This window comes from Leucoraja erinacea, chromosome 7 (assembly GCF_028641065.1).
Source record: "Leucoraja erinacea ecotype New England chromosome 7, Leri_hhj_1, whole genome shotgun sequence".
NCBI lineage: Eukaryota > Metazoa > Chordata > Chondrichthyes > Rajiformes > Rajidae > Leucoraja > Leucoraja erinaceus.
This window is the reverse complement of record NC_073383.1, coordinates 14310176-14329208: the sequence shown is the minus strand read 5'-3', so window position 1 is coordinate 14329208 and position 19033 is coordinate 14310176. Positions and strand designations below refer to the sequence as shown.

The window sequence follows — 19033 nt, the reverse complement described above, 5'->3', positions numbered from 1 at the left end:
CCATTCGGCCCTTCGAGCCTGCACCGCCATTCAATATGATCATGGCTGATCATCCAACTCAGTATCCCGTACCGCAGAGAGTGGTGAAAATTGCCCAACGCATCACCGGTTCCACGCTCCCCTCCATTGAGTCTGTCCAAAGCAAGTGCTGTCTGTGGAGGGCGCTCAGCATCGCCAAGGACTGCTCTCACCCCAACCATGGACTGTTTACCCTCCTACCATCCGGGAGGCGCTACAGGTCTCTCCGTTGCCGAACCAGCAGGTCGAGGAACAGCTTCTTTCCGGCGGCTGTCTCTACTAAACAACGTACCTCGGTGACTGCCAATCACCCCCCCCCCCCCCCCCCCCCCCCCCCCCCCCCCCCCCCCCCCCCCCCCCCCCCCCCCCCCCCCCCCCCCCCCCCCCCCCCCCCCCCCGACACTTATTATAATTTTTATTCAAATCGTTTGCTATGTCGCTCTTCAAGGGAGATGCTAAATGCATTTCGTTGTCTCTGTACTGTACACTGACAATGACAATTAAAATTGAATCTGAATCTGAATCTGAATCTACCTGCCTTCTCTCCATACCCCCTGATCCCGTTAGCCACAAGGGCCACATCTAACTCCCTCTTAAATATAGCCAATGAACTGGCCTCAACTACCCTCTGTGGCAGAGAGTTCCAGAGATTCACCACTCTCTGTGTGAAAAAAGTTCTTCTCATCTCGGTTTTAAAGGATTTCCCCCTTATCCTTAAGCTGTGACCCCTTGTCCTGGACTTCCCTCACATCGGGAACAATCTTTCTGCATCTAGCCTGTCCAACCCCTTAAGAATTTTGTAAGTTTCTATAAGATCCCCTCTCAATCTCCTAAATTCTAGAGAGTATAAACCAAGTCTATCCAGTCTTTCTTCATAAGACAGTCCTGACATCCCAGGAATCAGTCTGGTGAACCGTCTCTGCACTCCCTCTATGGCAATAATGTCCTTCCTCAGATTTGGAGACCAAAACTGTACGCAGTACTCCAGGTGTGGTCTCACCAAGACCCTGTACAACTGCAGTAGAACCTCCCTGCTCCTATACTCAAATCCTTCTATTTCTTCAAGCTGTTAAACGTGGTCTCATGATTTGGAATAAAAGTACAAAGAAATCTCGTTCTCTGGTTAGTTAAATAAGTAATTTTTGCACTGCATGATGATGTAGCAAGTAGAGCTGTTAACTCACAATGGCTGAGAGAAGGTTCAATTCTTATCTTGGATGCTGACTGTGAGTCTTATCCCTGTGACCGTGTGGGTTTCCTTCAGATGTCCTCTGACATAGCAAAGACCCGTGGGTTTGTCACTTTATCATCTGCTGTAAATTGTCCCTAATATGCAGATGAAAGATTGGATGAGGGGAGGAATTGAGTATGTGGGAAGAACAATAAAATGTGATTAACGTAGGAAGGAACTGCAGATGCTGGTTTACACTGAAGATAGACACAAAATGCTGGATCTACACATGAACATTATGTATGCATTCTCATGTTCTGAGTAGAGGTGGATAGTAGTCATGTGTGCAGCTCCAATCACTTTACAGATTTTAAGGCATGCTCAGGTTTTACTTTTATGAAGGTAAACACAAACGCTGGAGTAACTCAGCGGGACAGGCGGCATCTCTGGATAGAAGGAATGGGTGACGTTTTAGGTCGAGGCCCTTCATTGGACTGAGAGCCAGGGGAAAGGGAACTGAGAGATGAAAATTTACATGGAACAAATGAATGAAAGATATTCAAAAAGACAGATCAATGCTAGTAACGATGATCAAAGAAGGGTGGAGCCCACAATGGTCCATTGTTAGCTGTGGGGATGGTGATAACCAGTGGATACAAACAGTGAAACTCAGCAGGATGACAGTGAAACTAGTAGGATGACGAGGGAGGTGAAAGAACTGCTGATGTTGGTTTACCTCGAAAGTAGACACAAAATGCTGCAGTAACTCAGTGGGACAGGCATCGTGTGTAAGAAAGAACTGCAGCTGTTGGTTTAAATCGAGGGTAGACACAAAATGCTAGAGTAACTCAGCGGGACAGGCATCATCTCTGGATCGAAGGAATGGGTGATGTTTTGGATCGAAACCCTTCTTCAGACTGAAAGTCAGGGGAGAGGGAGACATAGAGAGATATGGAAGGGTAAGGTGTGAAAATGAGAAATCAAAGGGGCCGAAGTTCAAGGAAAATGTAGAATGGATCATTGTTAGCTGAGGGGAACGAGGCATCAGTCATATTTAATCAGTGAAACTGGTCAGAGAACTAGGATGGGGGAGGGATGGAGAGAGAGGGAAAGCAAGGGTTACTTAAAAGTGAGAGATGTCAATATTGCATGGTATTTATGCGGCAAAAGGGTCCCAGACATTAAATTTTTATTTTCTCATTACATGAGCCAATCTGCTGTTTACAGTATTTCCATCCATTTTCTCGGGACGTTTTATCACCAGCCCCAACTTCATGATTTACTAATAACATTTAGAAGTGCCCTGTGTTGTTATTGAGGTTAATTCTATTTTTTTTCCTAAAGGATTCGGAGAAACGGACACCACTGCATGCGGCTGCATATTATGGTGATGCTGAAATTATTGAGCTCCTCATACTTTCAGGTAATTTCACTAGAAAATACTGCTTAATTTATACCATTTCAGCTGAAGACCAAGTAGGAATATTAACTATAGGTTTTAAATGGTTTGGACTGTAATAAATCACACTGCGTATAGATTCAAAAATGCTCATTTAAAAATTCAAGGAGTTATTATTGAAATTGTTCTTCATTCATGCATATTTTTTTCCGCTTCTTTGCTTCCTCCCACCAATGGGGAAAACCTAAAGATTTTGTAGGAAAAAGGCAATTGGCATATCTCTTACTACCCGTACTGGATTTGGATGAGAATATACAAAGCATGATTAGTAAGTTAGCAGATGATAATGAAGTGGGTAGTATTGTACATAATGAAGGTTTTCACAAATTACAACAGTTTCTTGATCAGCTAGGCGAGTGGGCTGAGGAATGGTTAGTGAAGTTTAATGGAGATAAGTGAGAGGTGCTGTATTTTGGGAATTTAAACCAAGGCAGGATCTTCACAGTGAATGGCAAGGCCTTGGGGAGTGTTGTAGAGCAGAGTGATGCAGGAGCACAGGTACAGAGTTCCCTGAAAGTGGCGTCACAGGTAGATAGTGTGGTCAAGAAAAGCTTTGGTACAATGGCCTTCATTCATCAGGGAACTATGAAAGTTGGGATGTTATGTTTCAGTTGTACAAGATGTCGTTGAGGGCAAATTTGGAGTTGTGGTCACTCTGCTTATAGGAAGGGTGTTGTTAAGCAGGAAAGAGCTATAGGGAGAGATTGGGCAGAAGACGTCCGATATTCATAACTAAAACTCAGATCTTGTGCTCTTCCGGTTTGCGGGATGTTTCTATTTGCGCAAAGACGGTACGCGTTAGAGCTACGTTTTTTGCCAGGTTACTCACTGTTCTCCTGTGCTGCGGGTTCAACCAGTTTTGTTCTGATCGGTGGTATATTGTAAAAGTTATCGAGGTTTAAAAATCCTAAAAAATGCGCATGCGCAGATGCGGTGGGGGGTTCAGTGGAGGCCCTGGTCCCGTCTCTCTCCCTCATCACTCACCCCTCTCCCCCGCCCGCCCTCTGCGGCAATGGCGGTCTCATCTACCCGTCCCGCCCCAGGTCTGTCTCCTCCGCCGCTGGTGGGCAGGGCAAGGGACGTGCCGAGCGGGCGGGCAGGCAGGGCGGCGACGGGCCATCCGGCAGCATCAGGCGGTCGGACAGGACGTGGACAGGCTGAACGGTGGCGGTGCCGGAGTGGGGCAGATGGAGGAAAGGAGAGTCAGGTTGCAGGGTAGCCGAGCAGTTTGTGCGTAGATTGAGTTGCGCACACACACACACACACACACACACACACACACACACACACACACACACACACACACACACACACACACACACACACACACACACACACACACACACACACACACACACACACACACACACACACACACTGGTCCAATCGTCAAGTCAACGGGATCTAAACCACAGCTGACAATGAATGGCCTGTGGAGGAAGGAACTGCAGATGCTACATTTTATGAATGGAGGGAGGGAGTGATTGAGGGTAGGGGAAAGGAGAGGGAGGGAGACGTGATGAAAGGATTTGGCAAGGGGAGGAGAGGGGAAAGATCATGGGAAGGTGAGTAGGGGGGCTGGAGGGAGAAGAAAGGGTAGGGAGAGGAGGAAAGTGGGGGAGGGCAGGAGGGAGAGTGTGGGGATAGGGGGAGGTGAAGAGGGATAGGAGGGGGGTAGGGAGGGGAGAGGAGTTATGGAGAGAGGGAGGGAGTGACTGAGGGTAGGGGAAAGGAGAGGGAGGGAGAGGTGAGGGAGAGATTGTGGAAAGGGAGGAGGAGAGGGGAAAGAAGAGGGAGGGTGAAGAGTAGGGGGAGGGAGTGCTAGGGGATGAGGGGAAATGAGCTGTGCAGTTGGGGGCTATGTGTGAGTAATGTAATATTGCATTGGGGGGATGGGTTGCATTGGGGGAATAGGTGAGTGGTGGAATATTGCATTGGGGAACGGGTTGTGTTGGAGGACGAGTCCTCCCGTGTGACAGGGACCCAACGGGTCCCACTTAGTCTAGTATTCCTTCAAATGCTGGAGGCTGAGGGATGATCTTATCGAGGTGCATGAAATCATGAAGGGAATAGATAGGTTGCACTAGGGGCGCTGCACTGGCAGCAGCCTCTACCTACAGCCTGTCTGTTATTTCTGTCTTTTTTATTATTTTTAGTTAGTCCAAAGTTTAGTGTTGGGGGATACTTTAACTTTTCTATGTGGGGGAGGGGGGCAGGGTAAGGGGGAAACCGTTTCTCAGCCTCTTCCTGGCGGGGGCGCGACTATTTCTCCGAGTCGCGTCCTCGCCCCCCACCTCGCGGCCTACCAGCTGGATCGGAGCGGCCTTTCCTGCCAGGGACCGGGAACCGGACCAGGGCTGCTACAGCGGCGGCGCAGCGCTGGAGTCACCGCGGAGCGGGCGATGCCTACGTGGGTCGCCGTTGGAGCTCCGAAGCGTTGAGCCGTTGCTCCAACATCGTGGAGCTCTGGTGCGGAGAGCTTCCAACGCGGGCGGTGCTGAACGGCATCGTGGAGTCCTGGGGCGCCTTGCCGAGGGTCTCCAGCAGCAGTCTCCACCCGGCGCGGCCTGCGGACTGTGGAAGCCGCCGACTCCGGTAGGAGGGGGCCGACTCTGTGTCCACGCCGCTGAAGGACGTCCCGCAGCCCCGACGTCGGACTTTTAACACCCCGGCGTGCGGTCCTGAACATCGGGCCGCCCGTAGCGGCAACTGCGGAGGGCTTGGGGAGGCCCTGACCACGGGGAATAGTGGAGGAAGAAGACTGACTTTGGTGCCTTCCCACACAGTGGAAACATTGATTCTGCTGTGTGGGGATGTTTTATGTCAAACCCTATAGTGTGTTGTGTCCTGTTGATTTTTATTGTATGGCTGTATGGAAATTCATTTCACTGTGCCATCAGGCACACGTGACAATTAAATCTATCTTGAATCTTGAATCTTGAATGCACAGTCTTTTTACCTGGAGTAATGAATCATGAACCAGAGGACATAAGTTTAAGGTGAGAGGGGAAAAATGTAATAGCAATCTAAGGCGCAATCTTTTCCAAGGAGGAAGTGTGTATATGGAACAAGCTTGCAGAGGATGTAGTTGAGGCAGGCACTATAACAATATTTAAATAACATTTGGATAAGTACATGGATAAGACAGGTTTAGGATTGATAATCTGTTTGAATGGTGCCAGAACAACAATCTTGCTCTCAACAATAGTAAGACCAAGGAGCTCATTGTTAATTTCAAAAGGGAAAGTCAAGGATCCATGAAGCTGTCTTCGTTGACAGAACAATGGTCAAAACTCCTGTGCCAGTCTAAAGACAGCAGGTTTCATTTTTTGAGCTGATATGCAATTATCATGAATTTTCTGTTGATGCAACGTATCCGTATCTAGGAACATTAAAATATGTTGCAACCGTGTAGTTTTAAAGGGGAGAAATGATGGGCCCCTACACCTAGTGCACATTAGGGGGGGGGGGGGAGATCAGTGCTTCTGTTTATTATCAGTACCCAAGATAATGTTATTGCATTTATCATTATATTTTACAGGAGCTCGTGTTAATGCGAAGGATAACATGTGGTTAACTCCACTGCATCGTGCCATTGCTTCACGAAAAGACGTAAGTTTTACAACTTTCAACCAATTTGTTTGGAAAAGCTTGCCCCTTGGATCCCTTGAAATGTTCCCCTCCTATCCTAAACAAGTCCTTGACGTACCTATTTCTTCCTCCTCCCATCCCCTCCCCCCCCTCCACCCACATTCCTTCCTCTGGCTCAAAATTCGCAACTCTTCAATCCTTTTGCTTGACTTCTTCAGTTATAATATCGGGCCTTTGTTCCAACCATCTGCCTGCCTATCAAAAACCTATCCACTGCCACGCTTTGCCCTACCTCTCCTCTCTCTCAGCTTTCCTTCCCCCACCCCCTCTCTCCCAACTGACTGAAGAAGGGTCCTGACCTGAAACGTCACCTATCCATGTTCAATAAAGATGCTGCCTCACCCGCTGAATTATTCCAGCAGTTTGTGTCCTTTTTTCTAAACATATGTCCTCTGGTTGTAAAAAGACTGTGATTATCTACACTATCTATACCTTTCATGATTTTTAGAAATCTCTATCAGCCCCCTTCACACCAGGGCAAACAGTCCCAGCCTATACAATCTGTCTTCATAATAAAAGCTCTCCAGGTAACATTTTTGTGACCTTTTCCCGTACCTTCTCCAGCCTACTCACATTCTTCCTACAGCATGCCAACCAGAACTGCACACAATTCTCCAAATATGGTCATACAGGTGCACAACCTTTTATCCGACAGCCTTGGGACCAGACACTTTTCGTAATTCGGAATTTGTCGGCCTTCGGAATGGAAATTTTTTAGCGTAGATTTTAATGGCTGGCTCAGTGGTAGAGTGCTCGGCTCATATCCGCAAGGTCGCGAGTTTGCGCCTTGATCCCGGCAGTTCCTCGGTCGCGAGTTTGAGTCTTCAATGTAGTTTTTTCTTGCAGAATAAATGTCTGTATGAAATGCAGTGTGTTGAATGAATTCCTGAATTTGTAAATGTGACCGCAGCATTGAATCACCTCTCGCACTCATGTCACCCTAGCGGGGCTACATGCCCTTAGGCGGCCTAAGGCGACATTTTCACACTCTTATATCCGTGTGCAGCAGAGGCGACGTGCGTTTGGCGCCAAACGTGAGCTTTGGTGTGCAGACGACATCCTGGAAAAAATGTCCGGTTTCTTCCAGGTAGGCGATATACCCTCCCGGGCAATATACCCTCCACTTCTCTTTTATGAAGGGGATTTAGTTCCCCTTTCTTCCAGGACCGACCGGAGGTTCCGCTGTCACCTCTGCAGGCCACCCTCGGTGAACGCTCACTCAACTTTGTCTTGGGATTCCTACTCTCCCGCGCAATGTACCCTCACCTTCTCTTTTATGAATGGGGATTTAGTTCCCCTTTCGTCGAGGACCGACCGGAGGTTCCGCTGTCACCTCTGCGGGCCGCCCTCGGTGAACGTCCTGTCTCCCTGTCCCTGGGATAGCAGGGGGCGATCAAATAGCACAATACCCCCCTCCCCCTCCAACTCCAGAGGAATCCGCTCCCCAATGGGCTGCTACGGCGACAAGTGGCAGTTCGCCCACAGCCCGAGCTGCGCGACCCCAAGAACAAGGCGTACCTTGCACACCATCGGCTTCTGCCCCTACTGCGTGTTCTGCGTGTTCCTCTGGAGTTGGAGCGGGGCTGGAGTTGCTGATTTGGGATCTCCGTGCTTGCAGTGGGCCTGGGGGTCGGTGTCCCGATGAGGGGGCACAGCTCGGGCTGTGGGCGAAATGCCACTTGTCGCCGTAGCGGCCCATCGGGGAGCGGCTTCTGGTGGTCCTGATGTCTCCCGCTAGTTTGCAGTTTTCCTCTGGAGTTGGAACGGGGCTGGGCTGCTGCTGGCTGTGGGTCTCTGGGATCTCCGTGCTTGCAGTGGGCCTGGAGGTCGGTGTCCCGTTGGTCCTGACGTCTCCGGTGACTGGCATTGTATGCTGGCATCGTATGCTGGCATCGCTGACGTGAAGACAGTGCAAAGCCCCCACGCCAGTGCAATGGGCGGGGAGCTGGAGAGGGGAGGGAAGGGGTCACACACATGGCCGGGAAGCAGAGGGGTGTAGGTGGGGTGAAACTGAAGGGAGCGACAATCTGCTGCTCCCTGCCCGCTGAGTTAAAAAGTTCCCACGCAAGACTCACGATACCCTGTGTATCGTGAGTCTACCGTGGGAACTTTTTAACTCAGCGGGCAGACAGCAGCTTATTGTCAATTATTAACCCTCCCGCGCAATATACCCTCACCTTCTCTTTTATGAATGGGGATTTAGTTCCCCTTTCTTCGAGGACCGACTGGAGGTTCCGCTGTCACCTCTGCGGGCCGCCCTCGGTGACCGTTTTCAAGGACCTTTCTTCAAGGACTGAAAAAATGTCCGCTATTCGGAGGTTTTCGTTATTTGGATCTTCGGATAAAAGGTTGTGCACCTGTACTAACAATTTGTACAGCCTAACATGACGTCTCAACTCCCATACTCAGTGTGTGACCTTTAAAGCTAGCGTACCATATGCCACCTTCAACACTGTCTCCCTGTGTCATCACTTTCAGAAAAGTATGTACTTGTACTCTTATGTGTCTCTGTTTTATGACACTCCAAGGGACTCTCCAATTCATTGGACATTTTTTGGCCTGGTTTAATTTGCCAAAATGCACCCTTACGCATGTTCGAGTTAAATTTCAGCAGCTATTCATTGCTCATTCTCCCACAATGCTTGCAATTTCGATGCTTTTGTTGCCTTTAGATAATCTTCTTCATTTTCCTCTGAATCAACAATTTTGCCATCATCAGCAAACTACTAATCATTCCAAAGGAATACATTTCATTACTTTAAATGCATTTGGTAATTTGATTAAGGCACCATTGTTTAAACTACACCAGAGTGAATGCTTTAATAATTGTACAGGAACTGTTGTATAAAATAATGACCTATTGTGAAAATTGGGAGGGTGAAATACAGCTCAATACTGTGGATTTTGGAAATTAGTTGGATAGGATCAAAGTTGTTCTGGACTACTTTGGTTAAAACTTTTAAGTATTTTTAAAGTTAATTAAAAACAAGCAAAATTCAATCTAATCAATTAACATTCACCAGTCTGAAGAAGGGTTTCGGCCCGAAACGTCGCCTATTTCCTTCGCTCCATAGATGCTGCTGCACCCGCTGAGTTTCTCCAGCATTTTTGTGAACATTCAACTCGAGTTGAATACAACTCCATTGGGAGTGGCAGTGTTGGGGGAGAGAGGCTGTGTAGAAGTGAAGTGCTGTGGGGAGGTCAAGTACGAGTCTTTGGCTCAGGAGTCTTCGATAAGGAGGCTATCAGAGGCAGATAGGAGGATAAGGTTCAATCTGCTCTTTCGTGTGAGTCTTGTTATTTTATTATTGGTTTAGTTGCAGTGGCAATGACAGGTAAGTTGGTACAATGCTCCTGCTCCAGGATGTGGGAAGTCGGGGAAACTGCTGGTAACCCTGATGACTGCACCTGTGGGAATTGTGTCCAGGTGCGGCTCCTTAAAGACCACATTAAGGAACTGGAGCAGCAGCCAGATTACCTCAGGACCATCTGGGAAAATTAGAGCTTCTTAGACAGGAAATATAGCGAGGTCGTCACACTGAAGGTCCAGGAAGAGAGAATGTGGGTGACCATGAGTAAGGGAATCAGACATGGAGTTCATTCAGGTGACCCCTGTGGCTGCCCCTCTTCAAAACAGGTACACCTTCTTGGGTACAGTCAAGGGGGAAGATACATCAAAGTTGAGCAGCAGTAGCAGGCAGGGCCATGACACCAACCCTGGCACTGAGGTTCAGCAAGAAAGGGCGATGTCAGGCAGAGCCATAGTGTTATTCGACTCTAGTGAGAGGTGCAGACAGGAGATTCTGCAGCAGCAGTTTAGACTCAGGAGGGGGAGCAACCGGAAATTGTTGTGCATGTTGCACAAATGACATGCAATATGAGTTTTGGAGTTGGGTAAAAGGCTAAAAAGCTGGACCTCCATGGTAGTGATCTCTGGATTGCTTGTGCCATTTGCTGGAGAGGGTAGGAACAGGAAGATAAGAGAGATGATGTGTGGCTGAGGAATGGGTAAGGGATTCGGATATCTAGACCATTGTGATCTCTTCTGAGGCAGATGCAATCAATTTGCCAAGTATGTTTTGCAATATACGAGGAATTTCATTTGCCAAGTCAGTCATACAAATAAAATGCAACAGAACAGACAAAACACATTTTAACATAAACATCCACCACAGAGACTCCTCCATATTCCTCTTTGTGATGGAAGGTAAAAAAAAGCTCAATCTCTTCCAAACAAGAGGGATGGGTTGTACCTTAACCTTGGAGGAGTACCAATATCCTGGCAGGCAGATTCACTAGTGCTACACGAGTGGGTTGAGACAATAGACAATAGGTACAGGAGTAGGCCATTCGGCCCTTCGAGCCAGCACCGCCATTCAATGTGATCATGGCTGATCATCCCCAATCAGTACCTCGTTCCTGCCTTCTCCCCATATCCCCTGACTCCGCTATTTTTAAGAGCCCTATCTAGGTCTCTCTTGAAAGCATCCAGAGAATCTGCCTCCACCGCCCTCTGAGGCAGAGAATTCCACAGACTGTGAGAAAAAGTGTTTCCTCGTCTCCGTTCTAAATGGCTTACTCCTTATTCTTAAACTGTGGCCCCTGGTTCTGGACTCAGGAGGGGGAGCAACATGTTTCCTGCCTCTAGCATGTCCAAACCCTTAACAATCTTATATGTTTTAATGAAATTGCCTCTCATCCTTCTAAACTCCAGAGTGTACAAGCCTAGCTGCTCCATTCTCTCAGCATATGACAGCCCCGCCATCCCGGGAATTAACCTTGTAAAACCTACGCTGCACTCCCTCAATAGCAAGAATGTCCTTTCTCAAATTAGGGGACCATAACTACACACAATACTCCAGGTGTGGTCTCACTAGGGCTTTGCACAACTGCAGAAGGACCTCTTTGCTCCTATATTCAATTCCTCTTGTTATAAAGGCCAACATGCCATTCGCTTTCTTCACTGCCTGCTGTACCTGCATGCTTACTTTCATAGACTGATGTACAAGGACCCCCAGATCCTGTTGTACTTCCCCTTTTCCCAATTTGACGCCATTTAGATAGTAATCTGTTTTTGCTACCAAAGTGGATAACCTCACATTTATCCTCATTAAACTTCATCTGCCATGCATCTGCCCACTCCCCCAATTTGTCCAAGTCACCCTGCATTCTCATAGCATCCTCCTCACAGTTCAAACTAGATTGGTGGGGGGGGTGAGATCTTATACAGGACCGAGGCAGGTGAGATGTTAGAAGTTGGTATGGAGAGTGATGAGGGAAAGTTTAGAGGATGGAATAGGCAGGAGAAACACTGGGAGCGATGAAGGAATGTTGATATAAATTGCACTTATTTCAATGCTAGAGGGTAAGGCAGATGAACCTATAGACTGGAAAGGTACATGTGACTGGGATGTTGCAGCCATTTCAGAAATTTACTGAAAAGATGTTCCAGGCTACTGGTGCTTTAGGAGAGACAGCGGTGGGAATAAAAGAGGACATGGTGGTGCTTTTTTTTTAAGGAGGATGACGGGGTAACATTACGGCAGCTAAGGATGGCAGACTTCCTTTTCTGGAGGGTAATTGCAAACCAGACAGACAGTGCAACCGTTCGTTTAATGAATCTAAATGGTGGAGCTGAGGATAAAGAAAGGGACGATCGCCTTGTTGGGAGTATACTACACTGTACAGGTCGCCTCTGCCGCAGAAAAGACCACAATGGTCTAGAAATCTGAATCCATGCCCCTTGCACCAACTCCTCGACCCCCAAATAGTCAACGGGATTTAGAAGAGCAAATATGCTAGGAGATTGCAGCTGTAGGTCTAATAAGATTGTTATAGGAGGGGATTTCACTTTTCCAAATATTGATTCGGAATGTCGTGTGAAAGATTTAGATGGAGTGGAATTTGTCAGATGTGTTCAGGAAAGATTCCCCTAGCAATGTGAAGAAGGCCACGCTTGATCTTGTCTTGGAAAATTGGGATGGACGTGGATGAAGTGTTTGTGGATGAGCCTTTGGCACCAGTGACCACTATTCTATTAGGTTTAAGACGGTTATGGATGGAGACAGGATGGACCCACGAGTTAAAATTCTAAATTGGGGCAAGGCCAACTTCGAAGGTAAAAGACAGGAACTTGCTTACATGATTGGAACAGGTTGCTTGAAGGAAAAGAATGTCAGGAAAGTTTGAAAAATGTACTAACATGTTCCTGTTAGAGTGAGGGGCAGGCATGTGAGCATAAGGAAGCGTGGATGACGAGGGAATTTGAGCCTCTTGTCACGAGCAAGCTAAAAAAGGAGATCAGGAGGGCAAAAGGAGACCAGGATAATATTAATGGTAATCCCAAGAGATTTTATGTACAGAAGGTAAAAAGCATAACCAAAGAGAGAATGGGACCCCTCAGGAATTATAGCAGTCAAATCTATGTGGAGCCACAGGAAATGGGCAAGGTCCTCTATAAATGTTTCTCCTCTGTTTTTATTGTGTAGAAAGACATGAAGACTAGGGAACTTGGGGTAGTCAATGGAAGTGTCTTGAGAGCAAATATCTTGTATTATGGTCGAAGAGGTACCGAAAGTCCTGACATGTATGAAGGTAGAGAAATCTCACAGAACTGATCAGATTTTTCCACGAGCACTGTGGGAAGTTAGAGAGGAAATTGTAGGTGCCCTGGCTGTGATTTATGAGTTGTCATTAAATAAGGGTGAGGTGCTGGAAGACTGCAGGGTGGCAAATGTTGTGCCTCTATTCAAGAAGAGCTGCAGGGAAAAGCCTGGGAATTACTGGCCCATGAGCCTAACAACTGTAGTCAGAAAGTTACTAGATGGATATATATGCATTTAGATGTAAAAGGCCTGATGAGGGATATTCAGCATGGTTTTGTAATTGGGAAGTTGTATCTCACGAATTTGAGTTTTACGAAGATGTGAACAAAAAGGTTAATGAAGACCTGCAGATGTATATATGGATTTCAGCAAGGCATTCGACAAGGTTCTGCTTGGTAGGCTGCTCTGGAAGGTTAGATCGCATGGGATCCAAGGCGAGATAACTGAATGGATAGAAAATTTAGCTTCATGAAGCAGAGGGTGATGGTGGAAGGTTGTTTTTCAGACTGGAGGTCTGTGATTTGTGGTGTGCTGGGCCCATTGCTGTTTGTCATCCATATGAATGATTTGGGTGAGAACGTGCATGACATGATTGGGAAATTTGTGGATGTCTCAAAAGTGGGTGGTATTGGAAATACTGAAAATGATTGTCAAAAATTGCAACAGGATCGGTTCGGCAGGTGGGCTGAGGAATGGTTGATGAATTTAATACACAGAAATGTGAGTTGTTGCAATTTGGGAAGTCTAATATGGGCAGGACCAACACAATGCATGGTAGGGCTCTGATGAGTGTTGTAGAGCCCAGAGATCTGGAAGTGCATGTACATAGTTCTTTGAAAGTAGAGTCACAAGTAGATAGGGTGGTCAAAAAGGCTTTCGGCGCAGTAGGACGAGAGGTGATCTTATGGAGGTGTACTAAATCATGAGAGGAATAGATTGGTTAATCGTAAAGAGTCTTTTGCCCAGAGTAGGGGAATCGAGAACCAGAGGACATAGGTTTAAGGTTTATTGATACGATAGGTTTAGAGGGATATGGACCAAACGCAGGCACGTGGGATTAGTGTAGATGGGACATGTTGGTCAGTGTGGGCAAGTTGGGCCAAAGGGTCTGTTTCTACGCTGTATGACTCTTATCACTCAAGTAAAATAAAAAAATGTTTACCTTTTTCTTTCCCCCAATCTGCAGATTTGGAATGAAATCCGTGGGGTTTCAAATGCTGTGTCTGCTCTGATTAGAACAAAATCTGAAAGGGAATTCCCTAACATAACAACATTCTCTCAGTTAGACTACTTGGGAAAACTAGCAATGAAGTTTGCGAATCTTGCAATTATTTTGGCCCTCCAAACATGTCGACAAACCCTGGCACGTACCTACAAGTTGAGATGTTGAGAATGCTGATGGTTCCTTCTGGAACTGCCAGTCATAGCCCATAGGATTTGCACTTTGCTGTACTTGGGGTGTTACAGTGGGAACAGATATCACAGAAGTATTGAAGTCCTGTAAGTAGAGGGCATAAGCCATCATAGATGAGCCAATGTTTGTGCTGTAAACTGAATAGCAAATAGCGTTCTATTTGTTTGCTTTTGTTGAAAATACCTTGACATGAAGGTAATTAGTTTGAATATTTTTTTCAGAAAACAAAGAAAATCCAGGAGACTACCAATTATTTCATACAATTGAATATATGAGAATATGAAGAATGGAAATAGAATGGGTTAAATGTAGGCTTAGTGTTAATGGGTTATTGATAGGTGGCAGGGATTCAGTGGGCTGAAGTGGCTGTTTCCGCACTCTATGTCTGTATGTCTGTAAGAGATACAAAGAGATACAAATATTATATTGTAACATTTTAATCACTATTGTATCGAAGAAATTAAATTTATTTTTCAGGAAGCAGTTCGAATTTTGATCAAGCACTCCGCTGACGTCAATGCTCGTGACAAAAACTGGCAAACACCCTTGCATGTGGCTGCTGCCAAAAAGGCAATTAAGTGTGCAGAAGCAATCATTCCTTTGCTTAGTAGTGTCAATGTATCTGATAGAGGAGGCAGGACAGCCTTGCATCATGCTGCACTCAATGGACATATAGAGGTATGTTGAACATCCTGCATGTGTGCAAGACAAATTTTGGGACTTGTGCTGGAAATGTTGATGCTTAATTTCTAATTGGTAATTAGTAATTTCTATTAAAATACTTAAAATCCTTAAAGGTATTGACAGAAACATGTAGTTTGAGAGGTTAATGCTGTCACAAATCAAAGCTTATCTCGTTACACATTTAAATCTGTCGTGGCATTCTAAGTTTCTTCACCATATACACCACACCTAATGGGAATGAAATCCATTTCTCTATTATTGTCCTGTAGCCTGTGCTAATTTTATGTATACGTGTGCATCTTTTGCATTAAACTAGACCTTTGCAAATTTTAGAACCACATGACGTGATCAATTGTGGATGCAAAAATATAATCCACCATTTCAGCATGAAATAATTTGCATTTTAATATTTATTTGTCTGTACTGGGTACATCAAAGTTGATCTTGATTTTTATCTGATTCTAATTCAAAAAGAGGCAAAAGTTAGCTAGCTGCTAAATGATGGGTAGTAGAATAGTTAAAGTTCATATATTACTATTTTAAGCTTTTACGTTTCCGTTACTGATATTTGAATTATATTCCCCTGTCATTCAAATAAATCTCTCCTTTCACCAAAAATGTCTGCATTCTATATTGGACAATAGACATTTTGTGTTTTGTTATGATTCATAACACAATTTCCCAGTTTTTATCCATTTGATAAATCAGCAATTGCAGAAGCAAATAATTCTCCAAGATTGGCATTCAATTAAAATTAAAATTGAGTTAATACTTTCACAGAATAATGCTGTATGATATCAATGCTTTCCAAAATGAATTCCAAGTATGCGTTTAACTCAATAGTTTATCTTGTAGATTAAGGATATGACTGACAAATCATTCATAAGTAAATGAAATATCTTATTTGCTTACTATTATAAAACATTCCAAGGTATTTCAGATTACCTTAAACAAAGAAAAGTTAGCACTGCTAAAGATTTAAAGGAACAAAATGTTTTCTTAAAATATGAAAGCTCTAGTTTTAAAGTTAAAAAAAAAAAGTTTGATTGGCAAGGGATATCCCGTAAAAAATAAAGGCTGGCAGAATTGCATAGTGGAAGTCCAGTATGTTTTGTTTTTAAAAACTATAAAATACAAATAAAAGGCAGAGAAAAGGAATACAAAAGCTTTCTTCAAAGGGACAGCTAGTAGAAGGCTTACAAGAAGATGCAAGTGATTAAGAGAAAGATTAAGAAAACAATTATTTATTTGTCATATGCATCGGATTGAAACAAAAACATTTTTTTAAACTACAGACACAATAATAATAATAATAATAATAAATATGCAATAATTAATTATTCTAGGTAAACTAGACCATGAAAGTGCAAAATCAAAAGCATGCAAAGCAGCCATGGTAGAACAAAGTCTGTAGTGGTAGGATGCTGCGATCGGGTTGTGGTTAGGATTATGCAGAGTGGTTCAAGAATCTGATGTTTGATGGAAAGCTATTCAGAAACCTGGATTCCTCTGTCAGGGCTCCTGTATCATCTCCAGAGAGGAGCAGCTAGAAGAGGGCGTGACTAACGCGTGTTGTCTTTGATGATATTTGCTGTTTTCCCTAGGCTGCGCTTCCTGTAAATCCCTTTGATAGTTAGGATGTTGGTACAAAGCAAGCAATCAACTGGACCAAGCAACTTTCGCCACTTTCCGCAGCCTCCTTCATTCCTAAGTGTTTGAACCAGTGAGTATTCGGCGACATGCCGAATCTCTTCAAACATCTGAAGAAGTCAAGGGGTTGATGGGCTTTTTTTGGGGTTGCATCAATATGCAGACTATGAGAGATGTGCACCCCTAGGAACTTTAAGATTTTGATTTTCTCACCGCGTTTCTGCCATCAAAGGCAACTGCATGGTCCCTTGGCTTTACCTTCCTGAAGTCAGCAATTGGCTCCTTGGTCTTGCTAATATTGAGAGCAAGATTGTTGTTCTGGCACCACTCAGCCAGATTATTCATCTCCCCCTTGAACCCATTATTCATCCAAAAATGGTGGTATGCGAGGGAGGCTGTAAAAGATCACGGGGAAATAACTGACTTCTTGAATGAATGTTATCTTATTCAAAGTGGGGAGGACAAAATGTTAGTGATACATGGGATCCATTTTTTAAGCAATTGGAATGTGGTACATGGATTTAATATGAAGAAAAACACTAATGGGGAGAATAATTGGATTCAAGAGAGGTCTTAGAAATTCACTTATGAATTCATTTTTGTCTTTTGGAAGTGAGCTTCAGATGTATTGTTTTGTAAAGTTCCTTAGGTTTAGAAATTCTACTTTGGATGGGAAAATTGCAAATGTCACTTTTTATTTTAAGAAAGGAAGAAAGTAGACTACTACAAACCATTAGTCATGGGGAAGTTGAATTTATTATCAAAGACAAAGTTATTGAGTACCTAGACTTCATTCAGCAGATATTGTCCATTGTAGCGACACCTGGTGGTGGGTCTGGTTAGTCAAACCCTCGGATTGGCTGCACGGATCACGTGGGCGCGGGAGGTGAGATTCGGGGGCTTTATACAGTGTTGTAGCATTGTAGCCCCACACTTGTGGAAGTAGCATCGTGCTTTTGGCTGTCTTACTGATTCGAGTAAATTTGTTGTTTTCACGTTACAAAATAAAACCATTCAATTCACTCACGGTCTCGACTCGCCAAACCTTGTCCATTTGTGCATGGTGGGCCGCGTTTGGCTAATGTAGTGGATTTTTTTAAATCCTTGCAGGTTGGAGAGCCTATGATGTCAAGAAAATGTTTGAGCTTGGCTTTCAGAAACACCCATAAAAATTAATCAGTGGGAAATCAGAAGCAAGGTGTCCATGTAGCACAAAGAAAAATTGCTGCAGTTTTATGCAGGCTAATTATCTCAGCTCAATTCATTTTTTCAGGGACAGCCATCTTCAATTACTGCTTGATGCTGGGAGTGTGGTCACTGGTTGAGCAACATCCATTTTCAATTGCAGTTAATGAAGCTATTGACTGCATGCAATGTGACCTGAACGGCATTATGGCATTGACTGATAACGTGTAAATATTCATGCCACACAAATGCCAGACAATGGCTATCTCAAAGAAGAGAGAGCTTAACTGTCACAGTTTGACACTCCACAACATAAATGTATAAGGGAACATCCAAGAATGTTAATTATATGGATATCTGCAAAAAAGAAAAATATTACCAAAATAGTATTCTAATTTAATTAGAAATTAAACTCAGAATTTGTTCTTGAATTGGTAAATACAGTGCCCTTCATAATGTTTGGGACAAAGACCCATCATGTATTTATTTGCCTCTGTACTCCACAATTTGAGATTTGTAATAGAAAAGATCACATGTGGTTAAAGTGCACATTGTCAAATTTTATTAAAGAGTTTTATACATTTTGGTTTCACCATGTAGAAATTAAAGCAGTGTTTATACATAGATCCCCATTTCAGGGCACCATAATGTTTGGGACACATGGCTTCACAGGTGTTTGTAATTGCTCAGGGTGTGTTTAAATGCCTTCTTAATGTAGGTATAAGAGAGTTCTCAGCACCTAGTCTTTCCTCCAGTCTTTCCATCACCTTTGGAAACTTTTATTGCTGTTTATCAACATGAGGACCAAAGTTGTGCCAATGAAAGTCAAAGAAGCCATCATTAGACTGAGAAACAAGAATAAAACTTAGAGACATCAGTCATACCTTTGGCTTACCAAAATCAACTGTTTGGAACATCATTAAGAAGAAATAGAGCACTGGTGAGCTTCGTAATCGCAAAGGGACTGGCAGGCCAAGGAAGACCTCCACAGCTGATGACAGAAGAATTATTTCTATAATAAAGAAAGATCCCCAAAGACCTGTCCGACAGATCAGAAACACTCTTCAGGAGTCAGGTGTTGATTTGTCAATGACCACTGTCCGCAGAAGACTTCATGAACAGAAATACCGAGGCTACACTGCAAGATGCAAACCTTCAAGCAGTCATTACATGCAAATGATATCCAACAAAATACT

The 19033-nt window shown here is 44.5% G+C and overlaps 1 protein-coding gene across 10 annotated transcripts in view; it reads left to right on the top strand.

The window, feature by feature from the left end:
• Nucleotides 1-19033, top strand: part of ankrd44 (ankyrin repeat domain 44) — a 170884-nt gene that overhangs the window by 48350 nt on the left and 103501 nt on the right. For all 10 annotated transcript variants that reach the window (XM_055637804.1, XM_055637798.1, XM_055637805.1 and 7 more), the window contains exons 3-5: nt 2534-2612; nt 6190-6260; nt 14796-14996. In XM_055637804.1, the coding sequence (XP_055493779.1) occupies nt 2534-2612; nt 6190-6260; nt 14796-14996 (351 nt within the window). The remainder of the gene's footprint in view (nt 1-2533; nt 2613-6189; nt 6261-14795; nt 14997-19033) is intronic.